General features: G+C 38.2%; 1 protein-coding gene across 1 annotated transcript in view; it reads left to right on the forward strand.

Annotated features, from left to right (window-relative positions):
- The window catches only part of LOC149189332 (putative 4-hydroxy-tetrahydrodipicolinate reductase 1, chloroplastic), an 88,789-nt gene extending 74,872 nt beyond the window's left edge, over window positions 1-13,917 (forward strand). The window contains exons 5-8 of the mRNA XM_089411796.1: window positions 12,574-12,675; window positions 12,877-12,986; window positions 13,127-13,214; window positions 13,395-13,917. Of these exons, the coding sequence (XP_089267922.1) occupies window positions 12,574-12,675; window positions 12,877-12,986; window positions 13,127-13,214; window positions 13,395-13,463 (369 nt within the window). The 3' untranslated portion in view covers window positions 13,464-13,917. The remainder of the gene's footprint in view (window positions 1-12,573; window positions 12,676-12,876; window positions 12,987-13,126; window positions 13,215-13,394) is intronic.
- The last annotated feature ends 11,650 nt before the right edge of the window (window positions 13,918-25,567 follow it).

Here is a 25,567-nt window from a genome sequence, read left to right on the forward strand (position 1 = left end):
CATTCATACATGGTACATGGACATTCTCAATGCAAGAGTTCTCATAAGCAAAGAGTCAGATTAGTTATCCATCTGTTATAGCATCATTTCAACCAACATTGTTTCCATATAGCAAGGCCTTGACTAATTGCTCTATCTTTCAATCATAGATCAGAGCACAATGTTGGCGAGACCAATGACTTATAGACACACTCGTCATTGTCTCTCTTAGGGTCATACCCACCCGGGTGTTCTTCGAGTATGCCCTACTAGGACTATTCTCATCTTGGGTTCCCAACCCTCAAGAATATCGGTCCTCTTGCCCACTCTTGTCTTGGATGCCCTACCTCATCCTCAAAGAGTGTCAGATGCCAGATGATAACTCAATCCTCCATTCTTTCTTCCAAACTAAAGACAAGAATGTCGTGTCTAACTCTCCCTCTTAACCAGGGATGAGTTCCAAGTTTCTCTTCATTTAGAAACTTGCTCGAGTTCCTTTACTCATAGGAACTTCCCAGAGCTCCCTCTTACCCAGGGACTCTATCATCAGTGCTTTATAGGGTCTTCTAGTCGACTGATGATTCAAGATCTAGATGTCATCAATTTCTTCATGTGTAGGGTTCATCCATCCATCACTTTACTTCGTCATGTCATTCCTTCTTTCTTGGAAAGTGTCCTCCTTGGCTTTACATTTGGGGCTTCCTTCATAAGTTCATCTGTCTTCATTTTTTAACAGTGATTGCTCTGGATCACAAGGTACATAGTTGTGACATCCTTCACAACTCTCCTTTCCATGATCCTGCACACATACCCAGACTTTTCCAAGAGGTCAGACACCAAAAACAAATCACATATTACCTTTTGGTGATGGCCTTCTTTCAGTGACATCTTCTTGTAGGCATCAATCATCCTGCATCTATGTTGACACATCTCCCAATGATATCTGTTGTCAAGGGTCCTCATCTTTTCAGACTTCCATCAAAGTCTACTCATCATTCCGGGAGGTTTCCTGGTCAAGTCTTCCTGATCCTCTGGATGTTGACTGCCTTCGTCATGGTTGCATGTTTCACGATCTCTTTCATCCTCATGTCTTTCATTCCCAGGAGCTCTCAGAGTTCAATCGTAGTCAACTACCTCATACTTCATATGAGGACATATTATGTTGATTTCATCGAGTTAAACTTATGTCTTTCCACATCCTTTCAGAGGAGGAGATCTATTTCCTTTTGATCATGCTTGATCTATTTCACCTGCAACCATACATCATGACCTTACAATATTAAATATAAACATAAGCATACACCTTGTTTTACCTTCCCTGCTTCCAGCAGCTTCCTTGATTGAAAAGATCTTCAATCCCTTGGTCTGCTTCATTTCTCATGTCATTGGACCATCATCTCATGAATTCCAAAGGTTGGATTTCCTGATGAAACACTTGCTGCCTTTCCTGACTAGGGGATCCTTCGCGGAGCTTTTCATAAGAGAATCTTCAAGGTCTTGTAGATCCCCATCTGGCAAATGTTTCCTTTGACTTCTTGTCCTATCCAATGAGATTCCCAAGAGCTATGTCCTTCATGCTCGACTGCCATGGATTTTGTCCTTCATGATTACGAGCTCTTGTTTTCATGATGCCATGATGCATCTTATTATCATGAACATATTTGCAGGAGATTTGGAGCTTGTGATAGGACCCTTTTGTGAGGGACACCATCTCACTCATAGTAGAGGTCTATTACTTCCTCTTTCCTTCTGGTGATATGAGCTCCTTTCCGTAATCTTCCCATAGCACTGAAAACTGTCTGGTTTGAGGACCAAACTTCCCTTCTCATGCTTTAGTCTTTTAACCTTCAACACTTTTGTCCACAACTTGTCCATCTTTCTCAGATCTCTCAATTGAGATCTCATGAAGATGACCCTCTTTACTGCATTTCAGAGAGTACGTTTTCCAACATTTAAATTAGGTCACTGCTGCACCATGACTGTAATCATCCTTGTTGCTCCTTCACCCAGATCATCATTGCTGTACCTTTATTGCACCGAGATCTTTACTGCTGCTTCTTCATTATATCAACGAGGTCTGTTGAGATTTTCACTGTGACAATCATCATGATGACTGATTCATCATGTTTCCATAAGCACTAGGATCATCACTATACCTTAAGATCGTATGCCAAGAGAATATGTCGAGACTGTAAGCATAACTGAGGGATCACTGTGATCCTCCTTATGCCGAGACAGTTAGTCTTTTATCATCATATAAATACATCCATCGAGACAGTGATAATGTTCTAGATCCTTACCCTTTTATTGATGCCAAGGCAGTAATGGATACTGTGCACCGAGACTACTGTGATTAGGAATGCGTCTTTGTTTTTCACTGATACTGTAACCAAGTATAACGTTGCACTGGGATCTGCTGAGGGTATGCACAGATACACTTATGAATATGCCGAGACTATTAGCCCAGACTTCATGCCAATGTTGTGTCCTCATTCGCAGTCCTCTCTGCCTCATCCATCCGAGATTTACTAGGTATGCCGAGAATGAGATCTCTGCTCCATCCATTCGAGATCTACACCTTTAAATCATGGATATGCCGAGAATCACCAAGATTCATTTTATGGTAATGCCGAGTATGCTGAGAGTATATTTCTAGACTGTGAGATCTCATTCTGAGATAGTGAGACGATATAAATACAGTGAGGGTTCCGAGCCCTTCTTCATCATAGGTATACATTGACTGTTATGAAATAAGTCCACCGAGATTGAGATACTTAACTTCCAGTGAGACTATAATAGTTATTGTTGCTTCTAATACTGTTATAATTCTAAGACTGATCATCTTTGTCACTAGTTGTTTCTGCGTCTTTTCATCAACACTGAGGTTATATTCAATGATACAGTGATCATCAAGTATCCGACAGAGATATCATATGCTGCATCTAACTTGAACGTTAATATCATTACAGATCTGAATGCCGAGATGGTATATGAAAAGATCATCTATATAGAAATGCTAAGAATGTAGCCCTACTTCACTGCTGTTCATCATGCCGAGACTGCTACAGGAATATCACCTAGATCCACTCCATCAATGATATGCCGAGACTGAAGTTATGCTTGGAGAGAATGCCGAGGATGTAATATACATATATATAAGTATGCCGAGATCAAACATGATCTTCATGAAGCCGAGACTGCAATAGATACACAGTGCTCTTCGTCCATCCGAGATCTATTCGTGTGAGATCACTGTGTCATCAAATATATATTCTCCTTCGGGTATGCCGAGATATTTAGCCCTGCTGTAGGATCTCATAGATCCTCTTTGCCACAGGAATACTGACTCTGACCCCTTTCATGGAAATGAGTACCACCGATGAGGAGAGAATTATCACTGTGATAATTACCGCATTTGTTAAGGCCTTCTGAGATCTATGTCAACCAAGATCTTCCTTCTGCCTTTTTGCGCTGACCCATACTTGCTAATTGCTGCATGAGGGAGCTGATCTTCTTTACGCCCTTTGTTGAAACCTCGCTCTGATACCATGTTGAGAAATTTAAGGGCAATGCAATTGTTATATTTCTCTTTCTTAGATAACTGCTTGAGATATTATTTTCTTCAGATTTGATCGATATTATTACTATGTATCATTATCATCAACCAGCTATAAAAACAAGAAAATCAATCATGCACAAGTACACAAAATATTGGCACCATGCCAAGGCAAAAACCTCTCCAAAACTTGAGAGGAAAACCCTTGAACTCTTTCTTATAGAATCTTTATTTAGAAATTACATGACCCAAACTTGACCTTGAAATGCCTTCAACATCAAATGACAATACCTCAGAATATGTACCCAATAACACTGTTCAGTTATGCAATTGAAGAATTATATCAGTCTGCACCAAAACAGTTCGGATAGGCTCTCCTAGCCTCGATCTACTCTTGCTCCATATATATAATTATTATACGTTGTCACAGTTATGAATATAGCTGATGTACAAGGCTTCCACAAGATGATCTGGTTGACTGTCACCACAATGAAGGAGGATGCCTTGGATTTTAGAGCGTATATGCATACGTGGATGGAGTTAGGGCTCTTCTAGCCTTACGGTACCCTCGCACTGTCATCCGCAGTCTCCTCCTTCCTATTGAGGTCAGGATTGCCCTTCAAACCCTTCACGCAAACATGAAATGCAATATGCTAACCCAGATCCGGATGCCGAGATGAGGTGCAGGCTTGATGAGGGGACAAACTTCCTCATACGCTGTGGCTACTTCGCTACCTTGCTTCTTCGTGACTGAAGTATATTGAATTACCTTGTAGTAAGGCTTCCTATAACATACAAGGAGTCTCCTTGAGACTTTCATCAACATTCCCTTATGACTTTGCTCTCTATATGTTCTTCCTTTAGGAATGGCCTCCTTATGTAGGCTTGTTAAGGAAATGGGAAGATGAATATGCTCACCTAGGTCCTAAAGAAGTTTGTCTTGTGCACAAATTCTTAGATCATATGATAAGGCATCTCAATTCAAATTTAAGTCAAATATATCTCCTTGGAATTGAGCAATTCTAGAAGGTAGGGACTTCCATCACTCTGTCCTAGTGCATCTGGAGCGATGGTGACATGTTCATTGCTTATTGTAAGTTGCAACTAAACGATGCATTACCTTATGCAAGGTCGTTTGGAGTGATGAGCTTTTGACATTCAAATATTGCCTTCCCAAGGTTAGAAGTAGGGTATCACGACCTGCTAACTTAGGTAGGTTTCTCCTCGAATTCAAGGGTGTCAAATAGGGTTATAATAGTTGGTTCATGGGGTACAACCTTATATTCAATTGATACTTAAACCAAAGGAGGAGGAGGCAGTTGACAAGATTGTGGCCAAACATTTTCTATGGAGTGACATTTCCTTTCAACATTGCCAAGAACAACCCATTCTACCATTCCATGTTTGAAGTTGTTGCTATTATGTGCTTGGGGCACAAGGCCCTTCCTATGATGACTTTAGAAGGCCTCTCGTTCAAGGGGAAAAGATTGATTACACTAAGAGATTGGCTAAGCTTTGGGAATCATGGGAAATTACAGGTGTACCATTATGTTAGATGGATGGACAGATGAGAAAGGTAGGTCCTTTTTTATTTTCTTGGTTAACTGTCCTAAGGGGACAATATATATCAAATGTGTTGATGCATTTGTGTATGTTAAAGATGCATTGTTACTATGTGAGTTGTTGGATGGCTTCATTTAGTAGATATGTCTATTGTGTGTTGTCCAAGTCATTATGAACAATGCTGCCAATTTTGTTGCTGTTGGTAGGTTGCTTATGGAGAGGTATTGAACCTTACATTGGACTCATTTTGTCGCCCATTGTATTGATTTGATGTTATAGGACACAGGAGAAATTTCTTGGATCAAGGAAATCATTGATTCAACCAGGAGCGTCACCATATATATATGTATATATTATTCCCTATATATATATATATAGATACTTTTTTTCCATGAGAAATATCTTTTTATTCCATATGAGGAATATACATGTGATGCCTTTGAAAGACTATTCAGATTCAACAACAAGGTTTGAAGCCATTACGACAAAACTCATCATGTTAATTGCGGGAATTGAACCTAAGTGGGGTGGATAGCAATCATTCCTTCCAAACCTAATTGATATGAGTCTCACTATACACACACACACACACACACACACACACACACAAATCATACATATGTTGTTACACTCATCACACACACACACACACACACACACACACATATATATATCATACATATCTTGTTACACTCATGAGACTATTCATAGAGAACAAGGAGTGTTAAATTTTCATTAAACCTAGGACTTGGTAAATCATCAACCTAGCAAAAAGCAGATCTACTGAATAACTTATATAGCTAGGTTCTTAACTCAGTTAGCTGAAGCAAAAAATAAATAACCAATCTCATAAAATAACACACAGATTTTGCCCAACAATTTTTCATTAATGATCCAAAATTACGTGGGCTCCTATTCTAGGATAATGGCCTCACTGAGAAAATACATAATACAAATAAACCTGGATCTGATCTAGCATATTTGCCCTAGATCGATGCTCAATCTCCCCTGCAGATTTAGATTTCCAACCCTTTGTACTCCCTTGAACCCAACACACTTCCTCACTAAGATGCCTATCTCAATCTTGTGTTGTTGTAGTGTGTCTTTTTTTTCTCCTTAGCCTTGCTTTTATAACTTTACATTGAGCTAAACCCTTAACCCTAACCCTAATCTCAAAGTGATTAACAAATGTGATTAGATCTTGCCTCACTTGAGATCAACGACTAAGATTAAAACATAATCACTAAAGTAAATTATTTACTTTTCCAAGTTTCTTTTAGCTCAATAAGCCAACATAATAATATGTGCTTTTTCTTAAGTTAGACTTAGGCTAAGTTACATTAGCAATCTTGTTCATGTTGAGAAATCAAGGGCAACTAGATAAGGGTGATTTCTCTTACTTTGATAACTGCTTGTGATGTTCTTTTACTTAACTTGATGTACTTGTAGTTAACTTCTTCTTATCTTGATTATTATAGTGTTCTTTAATCATCAAACAACTACCAAACAATGAAGATCAATGAGACAAGAGGACACAAAATGTAGGCTACTAGCTAGGGCCAAAACCTCTCCTCTTGAGAGGAAAACCCACAAGATTTCTTCTCTTCTTATAGAATCTTCAAATGATGAATTCCAAGACTTAAGAACCTTGTCAAAGACCCCTCCAAGGCCAAGTCAACCTTTCCTTTAATGAGCTTCTCTTCAACAAAGTCAACCCAAGTCAAACTAGCTTCATACTTCATATTTTCGGCCTCTGCTTCATATTTTAGTCACTGCTTTAGAACTGTGCTTTTCGGCCTACATGTACTTTCTGCAATTTCGCACGTGTGATTGTTTTAGGGCAGAATAGAGACTTTTTCTTCTTTGCTGGGCTAGCTCTTCTCTTCTAAGGTACTCGACTTCTTTTCTTGATCTTCTACTTCACACTTCAACTTCTTTTGAGGAGTTTGCAATTCGATTTTGCTATAACAAATATGATGCCCTAATCTTCGCACGTGTGAGAGGTAGTAGCCCTAAAACAGTCCTTCTTTGGCTTGGTTTCTCCTTGTGAACTTTGCTTGCCCAAGATACTCCTTTCTTCTTAGATTCAAACTCTTCTCTTCCTTGATCGAACTTCCTTTTGCTTGTGAGTGAGTGATCTTCAAATGAGGTCAATAGGACACTTATATATACCTTCCAAGGAGCTTGAACTGTCATCATGAGGCCAACTTGTCTTGTCTTGTAGGCCGACTTGTCCTTTGCTTAGGTCGACTTGTCTTGGAGGGACTTTGACACATTTTATGACTCAAATGAATTTTCTTGCAAGATCCAAAGTGACCAATGGAGTCTTTCATACATGACAATGACTTAATTGACTTCTTGACTCAATGACAAAACCTATAAGCACTCAATGGGTGCTTGACCTATAAATAAATTGACCTTGAGCATGAAACCCATGCTACAAAATAATAATAATAATAATAATAATAATAATAATTTTTCTTTCTTTTTACAATATACAAGAATCAAGAGTACATTTCATAATTATGAAGACCGAACCTAGTTACCTATTTCAACACTCCCTCTTAATTAGGGAGTTATTCATAATCTGTACAAGGTACTTGGACATTCTTGTATTGAAGAATTCACATAAGAAGAGTCGGATTAGTAAGTCATCTCATAAGCTATCTTATCAACTTATATCTATGCATCTCATCGTATCAACCAACATTGTCATATAGCAAGGCCTTGACTAACAATTCTATCTCTTCATAAGAATAGAGAACAATGTGGGGGAGACAATGACTAATAGACACCTTCATCATTGTCTCTCAAGGCACATACCCCATCCGGATGTTCACAAGGTATGTCCTTATAAGACCATCTTCATCTTGGATTTACACATCCTCATGGAATTCTCTCTTCGACTACCCTTACCTATTGGATGCCATACCTCATCCTCAAAGAGTATCAGAATCAATCTCAGATGCTTATCCGTTCCTCCATTCTTTCTTCACAACATGAAGACAAGAATGATGTGTCTGTCTCTCCCTCTCAACTTGGGAGATCTACCCATTCCTATAAAAGGAATATACCCAAGCTCCCTCTTAACTAGGGACTTGTTACCAACAACAACTATCTGCTCTTCAATGGAGATCATGGTATTGTCAACTGCTTGTAGGGCTCCTTTTCGCATCATCATGTCATGGATGAACTTCAACTTCTTCATCATGGAGCCTTCTTCTTCATTACTCCTTTATAGGGCATCAACCATCTTCTTCATCACATCCCTTCAACGAAACATAGTGTTGAACCAATGGTCATGTCATCATTTTCTTCATCGGGAAGTGACCTTCTTGTCATCATCTGGCTATCCTTCATACAACTACCTCTTTCAAGTTATGTTTCTTTCAGGATCTTCCATCCAATCTCAGTTGTAGATGAACTTCTACAACCCTCTTTCGTTAGCCTTGTTACAACCCAACCAGATTTTTTTGTCAAAAATAAAAAATGAACATCAAATCAACATTACCTCTTTATGATGGCCTTTCGTCATGACATCAACTTCTTGCAACATCAACATCCCTTCACATATTGTATGAATCCATCTCCAAGACATATATTAGCAAGATTCTCCTTTTCCAACATACATATGAGGGTCTTCGTATTTTTTCCACGGAGATGTCATAGCTAATCCTTCTAGTTATTAGATGTTGATCATTTAACTTATCTTACATGACTATAGAATCTAGATACATCTTTCACGAACTCGTCTTTCATCTTTCTTGGCATATTGCTTCCTCAAGCTCTTTTATACATAGTTCCTTTATCATATGAACAATGATTGCCAACCACCTCATTTTTCTTTATGAGGTCATATTATGTTCATTTCATCTTGTCAATATATAGAAGAGTTCAAGGCACATCGTCTACATGCCTTTATGCATCATTCTAATGGAAGAGTTTCTTCTTCTTTCATCATGCTCATGAGATAGAGCATTCTAATCATTCTATCTGCAACTATGTGATGACATGAGTTTATTTATCTATTACCAAATATATACATACCTCTTCCTTCATGTGGTCATCTAGGCTTCCTTTGGCAACTTCCTTTCCTTGCTTGAAGATGATAATGCTTCAACCAACTTGACATGCTGCATTTCTTTGTCATCATACCGTCATCCTTCTAACCAGCGAATCCCACACAAGGTGGAATGTTGACTATTTGCGAGACACTTGCTTCGTCTAAGGAGAGGTGAACCTTTTAACAAAGATTCCAATGGAGGATATTGATGATCCTTATTCTGCAAATGCTTCTTCCTAATGATGATGATGTATGATGATCTGTCTTTTGTCTTTGCTAGATGACTTACTCCAATTATATAAACTGCTACTTTGATTGTCCTTCTATGCGTTCAATGAAGATGCCATGAGTTACTTACTTTCTACCATGTACTATCACTGCTTCAACCACATAGACTTCTACTTCGGCTATCTTTCCATGATGTCATTTCAATTTCGGCTACAATGCATCCTATACTGTGATGCTTTTCATCGTGACTACTATCTTCTACAAACTGAAAAGAACCAAGTATATGATGTTATCTTAGTCATAGTAAAGGTCTTTCCCTCTTCCTTCTTTGTCTTTTTCTTTTCAGGTTCTTTTACTTCTTTGGTGACATGGGCTTCATTTCTTTCCTTTCTCTTCTTATTGTCCTTCTTGAGTTTAAGAATTTTTTTTTGAAATTCCCATATTCATTACATTCATAGCATTGAATCTTGGAACATGTCAATTTTCTTTTGAAACTTCTTTCGAGGCTCAAACTTTCCAAATTTCCCTTTCTTCCTTGCCATAGTTGCAAATGTTTTAGTTTGTTCATTTGATCCAACATCGTTTCTTTGCCTTCAATTTGGTTTCTTCAATTTTGCATAATGACCATAGATCGTTGAATGGGGTAGTTTCCTTCTTTCCATAGATACTTGATACAAAGTTGCCTCATTCATTTGGTGGTGCGTTGAGCACAATGGTGGTCATCTCTCAATCAAACATTACTTCACCTAGCTCTTGTAGTAGGTCTTTTATTTGAGACACCCTCCTAAGGTATGAGGTTACCCCTGATACCTTCATCTTGTATAGGTCGGTTCTTAACTATATAGTTTCTTCTGTAGTTCTTATAGAAAACATTTCCACCAATTTGTCACAAATAAAGAGATGTCTTCAACCTTGCTACATAAGGAATGAGAGAATCTTTGATTGAATCAATAAGGATTCTTTGAGCTCTTACGTCTCCTTTCATATATTTTGATAGTGCTTGAGATTGCTCTTGAGAAGGTCTAGTGATAGAGCCCTTAACATATTCAATAACTTCATTCTCCATGAGAATTAAATCAATTCTCTTCTTCCATGCAAGGTAGTTCAAGGTCCCAACCAATTTATTTTTCTCCTTGCAGAAAGAAGTCATTTGGTTTATAGATTGAGACATAAAGTATAAAGTACTTGTCAAATGAAGATACCTCCTTTGATCATGATATCTTCAACTAGATGCCTTCTTGATGATGATGACTTGATGATATTCTTCAAGGATGTTTGAGATGTAATCTTTTCTTCAATTTGAGGGACATCACTTTGGTTCCTTAGGTGACGATGAAGTGTTTATTTTTGCTTCCTTTGATTGATGATTGTAGAATGTGTAAGCTTCCTAGGAATGCTTCAAGTGTAGAGTCCTTCTTTGAATGGAGGTAGGGTCTTTGAGGTCTTCTTCTACTTACACAAGTTGATGATGTGATCCTTGTGATGTGATGGGTACTCCTCCTTGATGCTCTTTGTTTTCCTTGATAGTGTGGTGTCTTTGATGCTTCTTAGTTCTCTTTGGTGATCTCCTTGTGCTTGGTCCTTGTGTATCCTTCTTCAATTATAAGCATGTAACAATAGTTGGTACTGTTGGAAATATTGAGAGGTGGGGGGTGAATCAATATTTCTTTTACAACTGTTATTTTTAACTAGTTAAGATCACTTAAATAGGACACAAAATGAATAATGACAAAATAAATAATTTTATTAATCAATATATGTTGAGGACACAATCCTCCTTTTACAATAAAACAAGCACACAAAAATCAGGGCTCCAACATTAGATGAAGACACCAATCTTCAAGTCAACTAGACTTCAACCTGCACTTCAAGGCTCCAACCTTGTGCTTCACCAAGCTCCAATTTGATATTAGAGGACTCCAATCCTTTCAACAACATAGGCTCAAACCTAATTTTTCCAAGGCTCCAACCTTGTTTTATGAGGCACCTATGTCTAGGGCACCAACCCTTTCAAGTTCTTCAAAATGAATACAAGTAGATTTTAAGGCTTCCTGTTAATTTTAGATAACAATGGTATGTTCTATGTTTAAGAGCAATTTACTTCAATTTTCTTATTAGCCCAATATAAATTTCCAGATTAGCAATCACATTAACATGATAGTAAAATGCAGATAGAACATAAACAATAATAGTAGAAGACAAGCCAAGACAAGAGGACACAAGATATGGCGCCAGCCAGGGACAAACCCCAATGTGGGGAAACCCTTTGATCAATTCTTCTTATTATTCTTCAAAAGTTCAGCAGAGCGAAAGAGTACAATATGTAATATTCATTTGCCCAATCAAAGTGAAGTCTGTCCAGTCAAACAGTAGCCACAGAAAGCCCTAACCAAAAAGTCAACGCTGGTCAACAGGGCAAAATTTGATCACGAAGACAACTCAGTCAAACCCAGTCAACTCGCCCTCCAACAATTATCCGAATCAGCTCAAAACAATTCTGAAAAACTTAATAAAACTTGGTCAATGCTGCAGTCAAACCCTTCTGCAGTCAACACTGGTCAAACAATACGGATTTCCTCGATTTCTGTGCCAAAAAATGCTTCCCGGCCAAACAGAAAATTCCCTCACAAATTCCCTCATCAGTCAACAGGTTCTCTAGGGAGGCGCTCTCATCTAGAGGCTCCTGCTCATCTGTCAGCTGTGACTGACTAAGTAAACGTGCCCTCTGCATACCTGTTGTCGGGGAATCATGCACCCTTTTACAGAGTACCAAGTATCTGCCACAAAGAAAGAACCCATTTTTAAATTTCAGAGTATTGGGTTCTCCATACCCGAACCGGGTTCGGAAGGGTGCGTTTGAGAAGAACCCGGATCTGTTTCCGGTGCTTGGGTGCGTGAATCGTGTACGGGTACGTGAACCCCACCCCTGGTATTGCGTACCCCTACTTCATAGGTTAAGGTTGAAATGATGTTATAAACAAAGGAATGCAGTAGTCATGTCTTTAATGAGGCCACGACTTATTGATTAATTATCCTTTACTTTAACACTCCACTCTTGCAGATTCCCTCCCAAAAATTAATTCCTTGGTAAACTCTGGGTTGATAATGATTATTGCATGTTTACTGGTACACATTTACTGTATACTTGTAATTGTTGGTTTATGAAGTGTGTATGTCATTTCAGGTCAGAGAATCTCATCAGTCAAGTAAGATAGACACATCGGGCACAGCAAAAGCAATTGTTTCAAGTTTCCAAAGGCTCGGCGTTAGTTTCAATTTGGATCAGGTAATTGTTAGTGCTCTCTGATGGCAATGGTTTGTGGAAGTCCAGTACTTTGTCTATAGGATTATATATCTTTTTAGATGCTATTTTTTAATTGTATTATTGTACGGATAATGTTCTATGCTTATATGAAAGAATCCCATGTTAAATCTATTTATTGGGAGAATGGCCAAGGCAATTGAAGATTGCATTTTCCAATTCCAGATAGAGAAGGTTCGAGACCCCACTGAACAAATTAAAAATATGGGAGTTCCAGAAGAATATTTGGGAGGTCATGCATTCCACACATATAGCCTCACATCTCCTGATAACACGTAATGTTCTGTATTCCTCCTTTTCTTAATCTACCCTTGCTTTGTCCTAACTTATATGATCTCATATTAGAAAATTAAATGCTGTCCTATTATAAACTTTTCTGTGCACCAATAAATCTGTTTATGTTGGACTGGAGCAGAGTTGCTTTTCAATTTCAACATAATGTCTCTGGAAGGTCAATATATGCCCAGGGTACTATTGATGCTGTCATTTTTCTGGCAAGGAAGGTATGTGCCCTTTATATCGAGCATCCTTTATTTTTTAGGTTTTCTTTGTGTTTAAAGCCAATTTTCATTGTATTCTAGGGAGGTTTCATTTGACGAAGCATTTTAAGAAACCTTAGTTTTGAACAGTTAATGATGAGGGCTTCGCAGAGTGATTGTGTTTTCCATTTTTTTTTGTTGCAGGTTCAATTGAAGGCAGAGAAAAGGCTTTACAATATGATTGATGTTTTGCGTGAAGGTAATATGCGTTGATACTATGTATATTTGATCCAACAGAGTTTGGTGTCAGATGATATTCCCTTTCTACATCTGCAATGATGAGAGGAAATGCTAGAAGCTGTTAGTTTGTTGACAAGAGAAAGATTCTTCCCATTCAAATTCTCAGGTGGCCTTTATCTTCTTGTCCTTGGAGCATATTTGAATATCATTTTCATTTTTCGTCTTGTGGCTTTATTTGGATGATTTGATCATTTTTACTTAGAGGATTGAAAAGGCGTATTTGAACCTTATTCTTGGCCTATTTAGCATATGATAAACACAAAATACTTTAACTATACACAATATCAGTCAATTTTGTTACAACTTTGGTTACACCAGTACTGCTTGATGTATTTAATGGCTAGAACTGTGGTCCACCCCTCTAAAAACTGTTTTCTGAGGGCATATTAAACATTCCTCAATGAAGATGTATTGCTACATTAAATCATTTGTGGTGTGGTGTGTGTGTGTAAGTATAAGTTGCTGGAAACACCCTTCCATCCATTTCCAGGCCACAAACCTCCGGTGGGTGCGGAGGGGGGGGGGGTGTTTTGGTAGTGGAAATGGGTCCCCAAACGTGCCCCCACATTTCCCACTTGTTTTGGCCCAAACATCCCATGTTTTTGCCCACAAAAGCTCTTATGTAAAAGGTACTTGGGACGTGCAAGAAGCACACAAATGCATAATGACAAGAAAACATTGATGAATTAAGTATAAATAATTCCCAAAACGCTAAATTTCTTGATCTTTTCAATCAAATTTGGAAAATAATGTGCTATTTAAAAGAAATCTCTTTTATGTAATATTTATCTTTTTAAAGTATTGCGTTTCTGCATTTCTGTATCAGAAGCTTGTACCCATTTCCATGTTTAATGCAACTTCAAGAGAGAGGGAGAGAGAGTGCTGGTTGCAGGCACCATACTTTTGTTTGCCATACCCATTAATCTTGAGTAAACCAGAAATGCTTCAAATTTTCTGTAAGATGCAGGTCAGGAATAAACAACCTTAGCTGATGGCCAGGGTCAATTCCCACAAATGTATTTAGCGTACAGACTCGAGCATACATTTGAATTTGATGTTTTTAATGTAATGATGGACAAGGGGAAATAACTTAGTAAACATCAAAACTGTAAATTATTTATTTAGGTAGGATGCTGAACGACTGCATTGGAAGTTGCCATAATGGCAAACAATATACGTTGGCGTAGACTGTATCTGTAGATTTTTTTTTAATAATGCAAGCTTTAAGCTCACTATGTGGAATGGTCTTTGAAGTGGGCATACATTTAGGAGTTTGATATAGGAGAGCTATAGCTTGAATTTCATTCTGCTTGGTTTTAAACTCATTGTTTACAAATTACAAGCTTTTAGTTAAGCCTCTTCCAATAATGTGTTTTGAGAGAAAAATTGGTTCCATTAGAGAGGGTTGATGAATAAGCATCTCTGCTATGGCCAACAGAGTAAAATATATATAATATTTATAACTTTATAACTGAGACTGGTATCGGGTGATCAATTTTACTGTATTAATCTAATCTAGCTTTTTCAGATAAAAAATGATCTGAAATTGTTTAGACACATTGTGCGTTAAGTGGTGATTGATTCCTATGTCCTGTATACAAAATGTTTTTAATGAAGTTTGACAAATAAGCAGCTGTATCCGGTTAGAGGGGGCAAATAACCCAAGTTAACCATGACTGGTATCTGAATATTAGTTTTGTTAGAGAGAACCCATTACCCTTAGCATAGCTTAATTTGTCAATCGGTTTTCCAAATGCACCTAGATTAAGTGGGGTGATGCCTACCTCCTCAGAAGTCCCAGGTTTAAATTTCAATACCAGGGCAAGGCTTTTATATATACGATGTCTGAAGATGTAGTTTCGGTCTTCTCGTATAACTAGTAGTGGGTGAAAGTGATTCAAACTAGAGCACGAGGCCTTGAAATATAAAACTTCTGAAGGTGTATTTTAGGTCTTCTCATATAACAAGGGGTGAAATTGATTTAAACTAGTCTGTAAGACTTTGATATATAAAATATCAGATGGTGAGTTTAGATCTCGTGTAACAGGTTAGCTGAGAAAAATTTAAGCTTTGGGTTTGCTAAACAAATAGCCGGGAAGGGTGTAAATACTAAATATTGAAGATGGCATCATTCAGCATCTTCTCCGCATTAGCAGGGGTCTATCAGTTAATCCTAATATGTTCTCGATTCAGAAGTCTTTTCAAGGTTTGTAATTGATATGTTGAAGTACCACTCCTTGGAACGTGTTTGCCCATCCATTTCTTTTTCCTTTTTGTAAATTGGTATAAAATTTTCATTAATCAAAAGATGTTTACAAAGAGTACATGGATATGACAGGCGTCATCTGAAAGTGCAAAACGCTTTTAACCAGAGGAATGTGTAACAACCCTGAGCACATTTCTGCTCCAAAAAACTATGTATGCCATCCCTTAACATTGCCAAAGTAGACATTACTCAGGGAATTCCATTTACTGTGTCCAAGACCAGGATCGAGCTTCTGAGTACAAAAGGAAACAAAACAAAACCCATATAGAGAGAACAAAATAATAGAAGAGATGTCATGGAGAGTAGGAACCAGACCATAAATGCACTGACAATCTTGAAAAAAGTCAAAAACAAAAGCTGCTATGAAGCTGATACCTCTAGTCGGAGATAACTACCGAAGATAGATGATATCTATTTGCTGGAGGAGTAGTGTTAAGAGGTGGTGCGTTGAAGAATGTAACTAGGTTCGGTCTTCATAATTGTACTTGAAGTCAAGATGTAATATATTTGTCAAAAGAAAGCAAAAAGAATTTTTATTATTATTGAATTGACTTGTTAAAGCATGGGTTTCATGCTTGGGTCAACTGTCATAGGTCAAGCCTCCATTGTAGGCTTTAGGATTGTTTATTTGGGTCAAAGTCAATTTGTTGATTGGTCAAAGACTCCTCCATCAAGTCTCCTCTTGTTGGCTTCAAATAAATCATCATCAAGTCGACTTTGTTCAAGTGAAATCATGTCGGCCTATTTCAAGAAGAAACAACTATATATACCAGCCTAAGAACCTCGCATTCCACATAGAAGAACAAGCTCGGATTATCTCTGAAATGAAGTTCAGATATCATAGTAAGGTAATTTCAGATCAAATGTGGATTAAGGTTCAGTGCTACCACAGTTTCAGTGCTACTACAATAACACAGTCTTGGTGCCACAACAGTGAGAAGGGTCAACAATAGATCTCAGTATAACTACAGTGATAAGGGTTCGGTACCACAACAGTGAGAAGGTTTTGGTGTCATCAAAGTAAGAAGGTCTCGGTGCCTAACGCAGTCTCGATGCAATCTGTCTCAGTGTAACTACAGTGATAAGGGTTCGATGTCACAACAGTGAGAAGGTTTCAGTGTCATCACAGTAAGAAGGTCTCGATGCCACCACAGAAATGAAGTCTCAGTGTTATAACTATGATGAGGTCTCAGTACTATTAAAGAGGTAAGATCTCGGTCTCGGTAGTATTGCAGTGATGCTGTCTCAGTGCAAACTCAGTGGCAAGTATTCAATGCAAACTCAGTGACAAGAATTCGGTGCTAACACAGTGACATAGATCTTGGTATGCAAACACAGTGAAAGGAGGATGACTTGATGGAGGTAGTCTCGAGTCTAAGTTGTAAGGGTCTTGGTCGTCTCATCTTGAATCTACTGAAGGAAGAATTTTGACTGGGTTTTCCCCTAGAGTGGGGTTTTGCCTTGGCAGCATGCCTACATCTTGTGTTCTCTTTTATTTGTTGCTTAGCATTAGTCTTGATGATAATAAAAGATAATTCAAAAGAACAAATAATATTAACGAAAAACATTACAAGATAATGTCATAATAAGGGAAATCGTTTAACTGCCATCTTGTGGATTTCTCAACATGGTATCAGAGCTATGGTCAAGGTCAAAAGGCAGTTTGAAGACCACTTATACATCTTTGAAGGATCCTCAGCAAAAGGTTCTGTTTGCACTAGTCTTGAAGAACAGGTCAAAATCAAAATGGACATTTCTGAGCTAACGGAACTAATATTACAGTGAGCTAGTTCAAGACACCTTAAAGAAGAAGGAGAAGGTTCGGATGTCTCAATGATGGATTCTAATATGTCACAATAAAGAAGTTCGGTCAATTTCAAAGAGGAGAATGGCAGTGATAATCTCAGAAACAAGTGCAGTTTAAGATCGGCGCAAATCTCAGCAGGCAGTTTGATATAACAATGATACATTTCGGTGCATCTTGATAAGACAAGTTCAGATCAATTTGCAGTAGTATGAGGATCGGTGAAATCAGAGTTCAGTATAGAGGAACAACTATTAATAGAAGGTGAAGTAGTACATTCGGTCTACAACTCGTTGAGGAAAAGGATTTCGAAATCACTGCCTATGGAAAGCTACCAATGATCTGAGGTATCTCTGACTACAAGAAGCATTCAGTTTGAAGGGAACCCAAAGTCTGTCCTATGAGAAGCACAAGGTACCAGCTCAAGGAAATCAAGTTTTGTCACGTAATAAAATTCACTTGCAACAAGTCTAATGAAATTAAAGGTGTGTAAACTCAAGGTATGTATGTTCATAAATTTTCAAAGTATCTAGTCTTAAATGGTTCATATGATCCTTGTTTATAGCTAGACTAGGATAAAGATAGTACTCCCTAGATATCATACAAAAAACTTCATATTAGAACCTTAATACTTGTTTTCTAGAGTTTACAAATAATCTTGGCTATCAAGTAAAAGTCCTACTGTTGATAGAAAGAATTAATAGCTTATCATAGGATTCCATCCTCCATGATTATGTAGAAGATCTAACTTGAGAAATTAAATTATGTCCTTGGTATCACATGTTGTGCTTGTAAGTATGTACTACAGGTATAAAAGATGATGGCTTAATACAAAGCGTACACTTCAAGGAATCTTTACAAGGTTTGCCAAGGAACATCTCTAGGTATGTCTTAAACTATACACCTTACAAGATTCTCTTAAAAGTATAATCATCTTAGTTTTGAAGTTTGCATTACATTACTAACATCATTATGTCTAGCTGTCTTGAATCATAAAGATTCTTGTTTAGGGTGATTCATCACTTGATAAATCTACCCTCCTCATATTCTTAATTGATTTTTATAGAACCCTAGACAGGTTCTATGGAAAACCCTAACCTAAGGGTATGCTAATGTTAATGTCTGAAATCCTAAAACTGCCTAGGGTTATTGGGGAATGCTATTTTAAGTTTTTGTTGATGATGTCATGTTTGGGGTTTTAGTATGATCTTAAAAACCCTAACTTGTTAGGGTTGAAATGGTGTTGTCTAAAATCCCAAACCTATGAAGTTTTGGTATAATAGGATTTGCTTTGCTATGTTATGAAACCCTAGATATTTAGGGTTTGGTTGGGCCTATAAGCAAAACCCTTGTTATGATAAGATCCTATGAATGAAATCCTAGGTATATATGTGTCCATTGGTTGAAACCCTAGCTTGGTCGAGGTGTATATCAATATTTTCTGACATATGATATGATTATGCATGATAATGAATTCCTAGATATGTGTGTTGACCTAATTATTGATGGTCACAAGTCTTAGGGTTTAATATAAGCCCTTGTCTGAGTTTTATATTGTAAGATGATGCTGTTTGGGAAATCTAGGGTTTTGTAGCTAAACCCTAGTAATAGCTAAATTTTCTATTATGTGTGATATAACAATCTAGAATCTATGAATCTATATAGCGATTGTTGAAATAAGTAAATCTAGGGTTTGTATGAAGCCCTAGTAGGAAGTCTAATATACAAATTCTGAAAATTGTTATATACCTTGTAGATCTATTTTTGTTTGAATTGTTTCTAGGGTTTGCTATATGTTGTAGTAGGGTATGTCATACCATTGGTAGAAACATTGAAACCCTAGATGTAATGAAAGTTGTTATATAAGCCTTGATGAAGTAGTCTAGGGTTTAGGACAAAGTCCCTAGCAAAATGTTGAAGAGTATGTGCCTTTTTGGGTATTTGATATATAAATTTGAAATGCTTCTGTGAGTATGATATGGCCAACTTCATGCTTCTATAGATTTGGTTGTGCTTGCTATCTAAGTTTTGCAGGTACATATAATCTTCAAGATGGTAAAGATGTTCATAAAATAAAGTAGATGTGATAAGCATGATGTGAATAATGATGATAACTCTGATGAGATGGTTGGAAGCCACGAAAGATTCTCCAATGTCGAAGAGCTGGATTAAGATGGAGACTGAATAGAGGAAATCTCCCTGAGAGCATAATTTTGATTGAAGAATGAATTTTGAAGGATATGTTGCTGCATGTGAAGAAGAAAAGGAAAATATCTTCTGTCAAAGATTCGGTTGATAGTCCTACCGTGTTGAGAAGCAACATTAGAAAAGCCTCGAAGGTTTGTGTTTAATTATGAATATGTGAAAGTATATTATTGATTGGGGTTGTGTTTGTACAGGTAAATCTCTCGAAGGTTTTGATCAATGTTACTTGGGAGCGGGAGCGAAAACGGGAGTGGGAGCGACCATTTTCAGAAGCTCCCGGTTTGGGAGCGAATCCGGGAGCGATTTTTTAAAAATATATATATATATTTTTAATTTTTGATACATATATGTCAACAAAAACATGTAGAATGATGAATTAGATATAAAAAACATAAAAAAACATAGATTGATCATTGAACCATATCACATCAATCATCTAGATTCTAGAAATTATAATCTTCATCAACCATGTCCACAAGTTAGTAAAATACATATTACAACTGCAACATATTGAGTCTCGTGAATCATGATTCATCAAATTCAATCTTAAAGTTTCAACTTCAAGCTTTCAAAATTGAAAATTCAATATATAACATTTATCATCATTGATCACCAAAGTTGTACTTGTAAGCTAAGTTTAACCATTACAAGAAGTAATATCTTAGATATTTCTAAGTCCTAACTTCTAACTGTTAACATGAAATGAAATGTTATAAAATGAAACATGAATAATGAAATGAAATGAAACAACTTTAGTCTTTCACAAAGCATCATATTCATAATTCACAATCATTACCAATGAGTTATAATTGCCAACTTCAAACTTCAAAAATTTCATTGTCACAGTCATATATTGTTTACAAAAAATATCATTATGATATGAAAGAGTCAAGAGTCAAGAGTCAAGGACTCAAGACTCAATAGTTATGAAAACTAATAGAAACTAGAAAAGACAAGTAAAATGTAAATCTACATGTGGCCCTTGCCACGAGAGTTTGCAGGAGTATAAGCAGGTCGTGGTGGTCTTCTAGGAGTCTTCCGCACAGACCGACAACCAGAACTAGAAGGCACATGCCCTCCACGTGAGGGTGTAGATGGAGGTGGTGACAACAAAGGAACAAGACTCGGACCTCGAGCACTGCTACTGGATGGTGGAGGTGGAGGTGGCATGGCTACTACAGCGGCAGCTGCTTCATCTTCATCCCTTATAAGTTCCTCTTCCAGTGCTTCAAGATGCACTATACCATCCTCCAAATTGTCATCCTCTGGGTGATTGTCCCAAATTTTATATGTGGGATCCTCATAAGCCCGATCACAGTAATGACTCAACAACCTCAAGTTGTAGTGCACATAAACCAAGCTTTCTGCTCGGTTTTCATTGAGTCTGTTTCTTTTCACATTCTGTATGATGCTGTAGGTGCTCCAACACCTCTCTGTAGAAGAAGTATTCACAACCTGTGATAGAACTTTTTTTGCCAATTTTGGCAAAAGTCCGTGGCCGCCATATGTTTCCCACCATGTGAGAGCATCAAATCTGTGTCTGTCTTCCATTGCATGGAAGGTTCCAAACAAACCAATGCCACTGAAGTATTTGCCTATTTCAAGGCGCACAACTGCACATTCCTCCCTGTCAGGTATCAACTTTTCTAATGCTTGCAAATATCCACTAGTTACCTCTGCATCTAAATGGGGTTTGGTCCTAATCCCACCCCCTGGTGCATGTTGGCCCAACCAAGATGTAGAGTAGTATTTTGGCGTAAGGATATATGCCAAGCAATGTAGTGGAAGATTAAGTCTATTCCACCGTTCACACACACAATCATGAATTAGTTTGTACAAGTTGGGATCTCTGTTATGAACAATATCTTTTATTTGCCCCAACATGGTATCCATTTGCTCATACACCTCGCCAATCACTGGTTTGTCTGTATCTGCAAACCGAATCATGTGATAGATGGGCTTGGTGAAATCCAATACTTGCCTCACACTTGTCCAAAACTGACCATCAAGAGCGGTCTCCTCCACCAGTTCAAAACCTTGCCTGTCAGCTGCATTTGTAGCCCTTTCCTTTAATACCTGCCAATGTGGACTTGATACCATGCTAGCCAATGACTCTTTTACCTTCAAAAGGCGCCTGAAGGTGAGGTAATAGCTACCAAATCTGGTCTTTGCAATCTTCAACAACTCCAATCTTGAGTGATTGCGGAAAAGGCCATGGGTATTGCTATGGTTTATAATAAATTTTATCATTCGTTTGCCTTTCTTGTACAAATCACCTATCCATTGGTATTGTGCATTTTTGTTCTTGACAACATCATGCATCAGAAGGTTCAATGTGTGAACCAAACATCCAGACCAATGTTGGGGTATTTATCCTCAATAATTGCTCCTGTTGCCTTACAATTAGGAGCGTTATCAGTGATGACTTGGATGACATTGTATGGCCCAATACGGTCAATTGTTTCAAGTAATGCTTCTGCAATGTTGATGCGGTCCTGAACTTGTCTGAGTAATCATGTGTAGTTAGAAAGATGGCACCACTAACAGACACAGCAAGAACACTTATCAATGGCTTGCCTTTTACATTTGTCCATCCATCAGATACAATGGACACCCCATGGTCAGTCCAAGAACTTGTCATTCTATTCAAAGAATGTGATATTTTTGCTTTTTCATGATCAAGTCCAATGGTTCTTGCCTTGTTATACCCAGGGCTCTTGTATCCTTTAGGGGCATCATTTATGGCAGAAACCATTTCGTGCCAATAAGGTGAGCGAAGAACATTGAATGGTATCCCACATGCATAGAGAAACCTATAAACCTTTGAATCCACATCATTCCTACACCCCTCATCAAGGAAATCTGATATGGTTCTATGCCTTAAACCTGATGACCCTGTGCCTCCATATCCACTGCCTTGGGAGGATGCTGAAGGAGTTCTTTGTGCTTGTGATTGTGAGCTTGGTTCAAAGAAACCCCTTGATTTTTTTGATTTGTATTGGGCTTCCTCCTCTTCCCTTATGTATTTGGCTCTATCTGCTGTTGACACTGCTGGACAAGTTTTGATTCCTATTTGTTTGTCTCCATCCCATGGCCTTTTCCCGCAGAGGTGTTTTCTGGCACGGGTGTATGAACCTGTGTAATCATTGTTGCAATGGGGGCAATGAAATTTAGTGGTTCCACCCCCTTTCCCTGCTTCAAGCCTGTTAACATATTTCCACAATGGGGTTTGGTCTTGTTTAGTTTTTTGAGAGTCATGTTCACCCTCCTCCAGCTCCTCCTCACCGGGGTTTTCACCAATTTGATTTTCTCCAGCTTCTTCATCCCCCTCTTCATTTTGGCCCCTCCGTTTCCTACTCTCCAGCACCATAATAACCATAGAAGGGACCAAGAAGAGGAAAATCCCAAGAAATATAGCCAGGTCCATGATGTTTGATATTTGCAGGCTTTTGAATCTGCAAATTAATTTAATTTATTTAGATTAATTAATTTAATAATTTTAATCTATTAATTTAATTTAGATTCATGATTTTTTTACTAAATATAGTTTATAAACTAAATTAAACTACCTAAATTACTACCTAACTAAATTAAACTAACTAAACTAACTAAATTACTAAGTTACTTACCTCTCGGCAGGCTTGCTCCTCGCTTCTCCTCGCTCCTTTGCTCTTGCTCTCATTCAAGTGATAATGAAATGTTTGTTTGCCCCATTGGGTTTTTAAAACAATTTTTTTTTTGTTCTTTTATTTATTATTATTTTTTTAAATTATATATATATATATATATATATATATATATTATCATTTTTTTTATTTTTTTTTTGCGGCGTTTTTTTCCACCCGAATCACTCCCGGCGTCGGTCGATTCGCTCCTGGAGCGAATCGACCGACGCTTGGGAGTGATCGCTCCCCGATTGCTCCCGAGCATTAAATATTCGCTCCGGGAGCGACGCTCCCGATGTCGCTCCTGAAATTGGCAAGGAGCGCAAATTTTTTTATCGGGAGTGCGCTCCCGACCCACTCCCGAGCTGCTCCCACCCGGAGTGCGGATTGGGAGCGGGAGCGCGGGGGGGGTGGGGGGGCGGAGCGCTCCCCCACAACACTGGTTTTGATAGCATGCTGGTTACCAATCAGTTTGATCGGGAGAGATTTGTTGTCCTTGATCTGCTGGATCAAGGAGTGTTGAGGCTTTGTGAGTGAAGCATTGCCTGGGAGGACATCTGGCCGACACTTTGTGTTGATGTCTAGGTCTCGAAGTTGGAAGGGTGGTGTTGGTCATAGAGCTTTGACCTCGGATACACACCTGGATCCCTGGGTTGATGGTTAGCAAGTAAGCCTGATGGTACCTAGAGAGGTTGAAAGCTTGAGTCCATCTTAGTCCCACCTGGATAGATTGCCTTGGTCAGGAATCTAGTCTGTGGCATTGCGGTGCCTAAATTGTTGAGAGACCAATGGATAGATTGCCCTGGTCAAGAATCTAGTCCATGGCATTGCGGTGCCTAAACTTCTTTGTAGATGATGTGTTTTGAGATCTTCGATGTATCTCTATGGTTATATGCAAATCTCTGTGTTATAACTATGATGAGGTCTCAGTACTATTACAGTGGTAAGATCTCAGTCTCGATGGTATTGCAATGATGATGTCTCAGTGCAAACTCAGTGGCAAGTATTCGATGCAAACTCAGTGACAAGAATTCGGTGCTAACACAATGACATGGATCTTGGTATGCAAACACAATGAAAGGAGGATGACTTTACGGAGGTAGTCTCGAGTCTAAGTTGTAAGGGTCTTGGTTGTCTCATCTTGAATCTACTGAAGGAAGAATTTTCACTGGGTTTTCCCCTAGAGTGGGGTTTTGCCTTGGCAGCGTGCCTACATCTTGTGTTCTCTTTTATTTGTTGCTTGGAATTAGTCTTGATGATAAGAAAAGATAATTCAAAAGAACAAATAATAATAATGAAAAACATCACAAGATAATGTCATAATAATAGAAATCGTTTAACTGTCTTCTTGTGGATTTCTCAACATGGTGCAATGGTGACCAGTGGAGCGTTGATCACTGTTGGAATCTCAGAAATGTTTTCTGAGTCAGAGTCTGAATTTGACACAACGTACTTCTCCACCCTTTGTAGACATAATATAATATCATCCAAGCAGTACCAAATGCTTCTGAGCAGGCATTTCAAGTCTTGCTGACTTGCAAATATTCTGTAGTGGTCCACTTGTTTTTCTTGGATGACCAAACATAATAGGGAGTCTAACTGCTGGTAACTTGCCACAGAATGTAGGAAGTGCAATTTCCTCTTTCGAAATTTGCCAGGGTATGGAATCCATTTGAACTCCTGATTTCCCACTTTGGAGTCTGAAAAGTAATCTTTGTCCCCAAATTCTCGAGATTCAAGTTGTCGAATCTCCTTTCTAACTTCCGGGGGATTGAGTCAAACAAAGTTGCCACGGAGTTCCATCCGAACAAATGCTTGGACTGAGAGATAGACCTACTGCTGGAGCCTCCACTACAAATTGCCATTCTATTTCGAGGTGGCATAGTCGCTTGGAGAAGTGCAACAAGAGGACAATGTAGATGAACCCCAATACTACCCTGAGGGATTTTAACCAAACATGAAACGAAATTCACAGAGCGGATGTGAGGTACTTGGACAAAGGACTATATCATCACAAAACCCACAATGCACCGAAATGGATAAAATCCACCCCATTTGAGGACTCCTCTATCCATAAAGTCAAAGGGAGTTAAAAACAACACCATAGAGAGAACTAAATCCACTCGCAATTTTTGTG

Source organism: Pinus tabuliformis, chromosome 3_1, assembly GCF_031772625.1.
Source record: "Pinus tabuliformis cultivar Carrire ecotype Pingquan chromosome 3_1, CPIR1, whole genome shotgun sequence".
NCBI lineage: Eukaryota > Viridiplantae > Streptophyta > Pinopsida > Pinales > Pinaceae > Pinus > Pinus tabuliformis.